The 2,086-nt window shown below is 29.8% G+C and overlaps 1 protein-coding gene across 1 annotated transcript in view; it reads left to right on the forward strand.

The window, feature by feature from the left end:
- Positions 1–409: 409 nt before the first annotated feature.
- LOC100166184 (solute carrier family 23 member 1) overlaps positions 410–2,086 on the forward strand; it is an 8,769-nt gene continuing 7,092 nt past the window's right edge. Inside the window, exons 1-2 of the mRNA XM_008191077.2 lie at positions 410–599; positions 741–854. Coding sequence (XP_008189299.2) covers positions 479–599; positions 741–854 — 235 coding nt within the window. The 5' untranslated portion in view covers positions 410–478. The remainder of the gene's footprint in view (positions 600–740; positions 855–2,086) is intronic.

Genomic DNA, 2,086 nt, shown 5'->3' on the forward strand with positions numbered 1-2,086 from the left:
GGTAATGGATGATGATACATGATGATAAACCATACGACGATTATGGCAGACAGTTTATTTTATATCTGTTGAAATTGACCAACATCGAATCGACTTTGAGTGTTTTAATGGCAGCAAATAAGATTTTTTGTAAAAGGAAGAAATTTCAGGGGTACTCAGATCCCTAGAACCCTACCCCTGCGTACGACATGACACTCAATCAAAAATTCCATAGCTTACTAAAACTCACAAATATTAAGTTGGAATGATTAAAATTGGTAAAAATATCGGTTTATTAAATTATTAAAATTGCAAAAAAAGTGGTAAGTAAATAATTAAAAATATACAGAAAAAATTTCTGAATTTGATACGATCTAAATAAAAAATGTATGTCCAAAAGACAAAAATTGAAAATGTAAATTTTGTTACCTTTGTAATAAATATAAAATGATGGTTATATTTTATGTTCTCGTCTTAGGTATTACTAACTATAACGATCATGTGGATTCTGTGCGCACTGCTCACCATGTACGATTACTTCCCAGTCGGACATCCGGCCAGAACCGATGTCAAGATCCGGATTATAGGTGATTCGTCGTGGTTCCGAGTTCCATACCCCGGTAATAATAACACAATTATATTTACATCATGCTTAGGTGAAAGTGTGAAACGTAGGTACCTATCATAATCTACGTTTCACTTAAGTTATTGGTTGTATTCATCACGCGTTGATATTTGTATACGTATGTTGTAATTCAAAGGTCAATGGGGTTGGCCAACCGTTAGCGTAGCCGGCGTCATAGGCATGTTGGCTGGTGTACTAGCGTGTACCGTTGAATCTATAAGCTACTATCCGACAACGGCCAAAATGTGTGGTATGTATAAACTTTATTGTTAACATTCATTAATTGTGTGACGGGATATAAAAAAACGTGAAGTTAGGTATATATTTATTTTTTAATGCAGATACAATTTGTATTTATTATCAGTGAAATAATAATGTGTACATGATTTATGGATATATTTTAATAATAATTAATAATAACAAAAGTTACTGAGAAAGAATTTTAAAAAAAAAACGTTGAACATTTTAAATATAATTATTTAACTAAGAATATTAACTTTTGTTGCTTTGGATTCAGCAAATTGATTTACGATTTTGTCCATATCTAAGATATTTGCTTGTTCTTGTCTAATGTTTAACAAAGGGATATTTGATAACAAACAATTTTGCCCCATTGGATTTCTTAAATAATTCTTAATTAATTTAAGCTTCGAAAATGTAAGCTCCGCTGATGTAACCGTGACTGGCAATGTGAGATATATAATACAAGCACTTAATACTTCACTATAAGTGGTTCAAAAATCATTTTCAATAATAAACATGGCTAGTTGTATTATTAGTTTTTTTCAAATGTATTCAATTTTTTATACATAAAAGTTGTCTGGTGAAATCTGAGCAAATATTGACGTTATTAAGATGAACGAAATCATATGAAGCTTTAATAATATCATCTTCTGTACTATTAACCAATGAAGAAGGGGTACTTGTTTGTTATCGCCCCGCCACTCGTTTGTTATCGCCCCTCCATAAAAAAATGTATAATATTATTATATTTCATGATATTCAAAAATGTATTATAATTTTAAATTAAAAAAAAAAAAGGTGGGTAAGTGGATTTCGCTCTGCTGTACAGTAGGTTACAAGTGGGTCACTGTATAATGGACGGTATTAAATTTGAATTCAATGATATAATATCACTGTATAAGAAAAACGATTCTGAGCGGAGACGGTATGTTAGTCTAGGTATAAGACATAATATTATATTAGGTACCTATAATAAATTCCAAATTAATCATATCACAAGATCTATTAGGTGCTTATAACGCGTTATACATCAACAAAAAACCGTGGTACTATCATAGATATATAATAGTATACTTTAGAAGTTTCAAGTACCCACGAATAATATTATACAATCACAACAAAATAACTAAAATAGTTATCCTAGGTTTTTAATATGTAATTTCGTCCAAATTTGTACTTAAAATGACTATAAAAATAAACTGTGTAAATTTATTTTTTAGATTTTTTGGTAACAGAATT

The sequence above is a fragment of the Acyrthosiphon pisum genome, chromosome X, assembly GCF_005508785.2.
Source record: "Acyrthosiphon pisum isolate AL4f chromosome X, pea_aphid_22Mar2018_4r6ur, whole genome shotgun sequence".
Taxonomy (NCBI): domain Eukaryota; kingdom Metazoa; phylum Arthropoda; class Insecta; order Hemiptera; family Aphididae; genus Acyrthosiphon; species Acyrthosiphon pisum.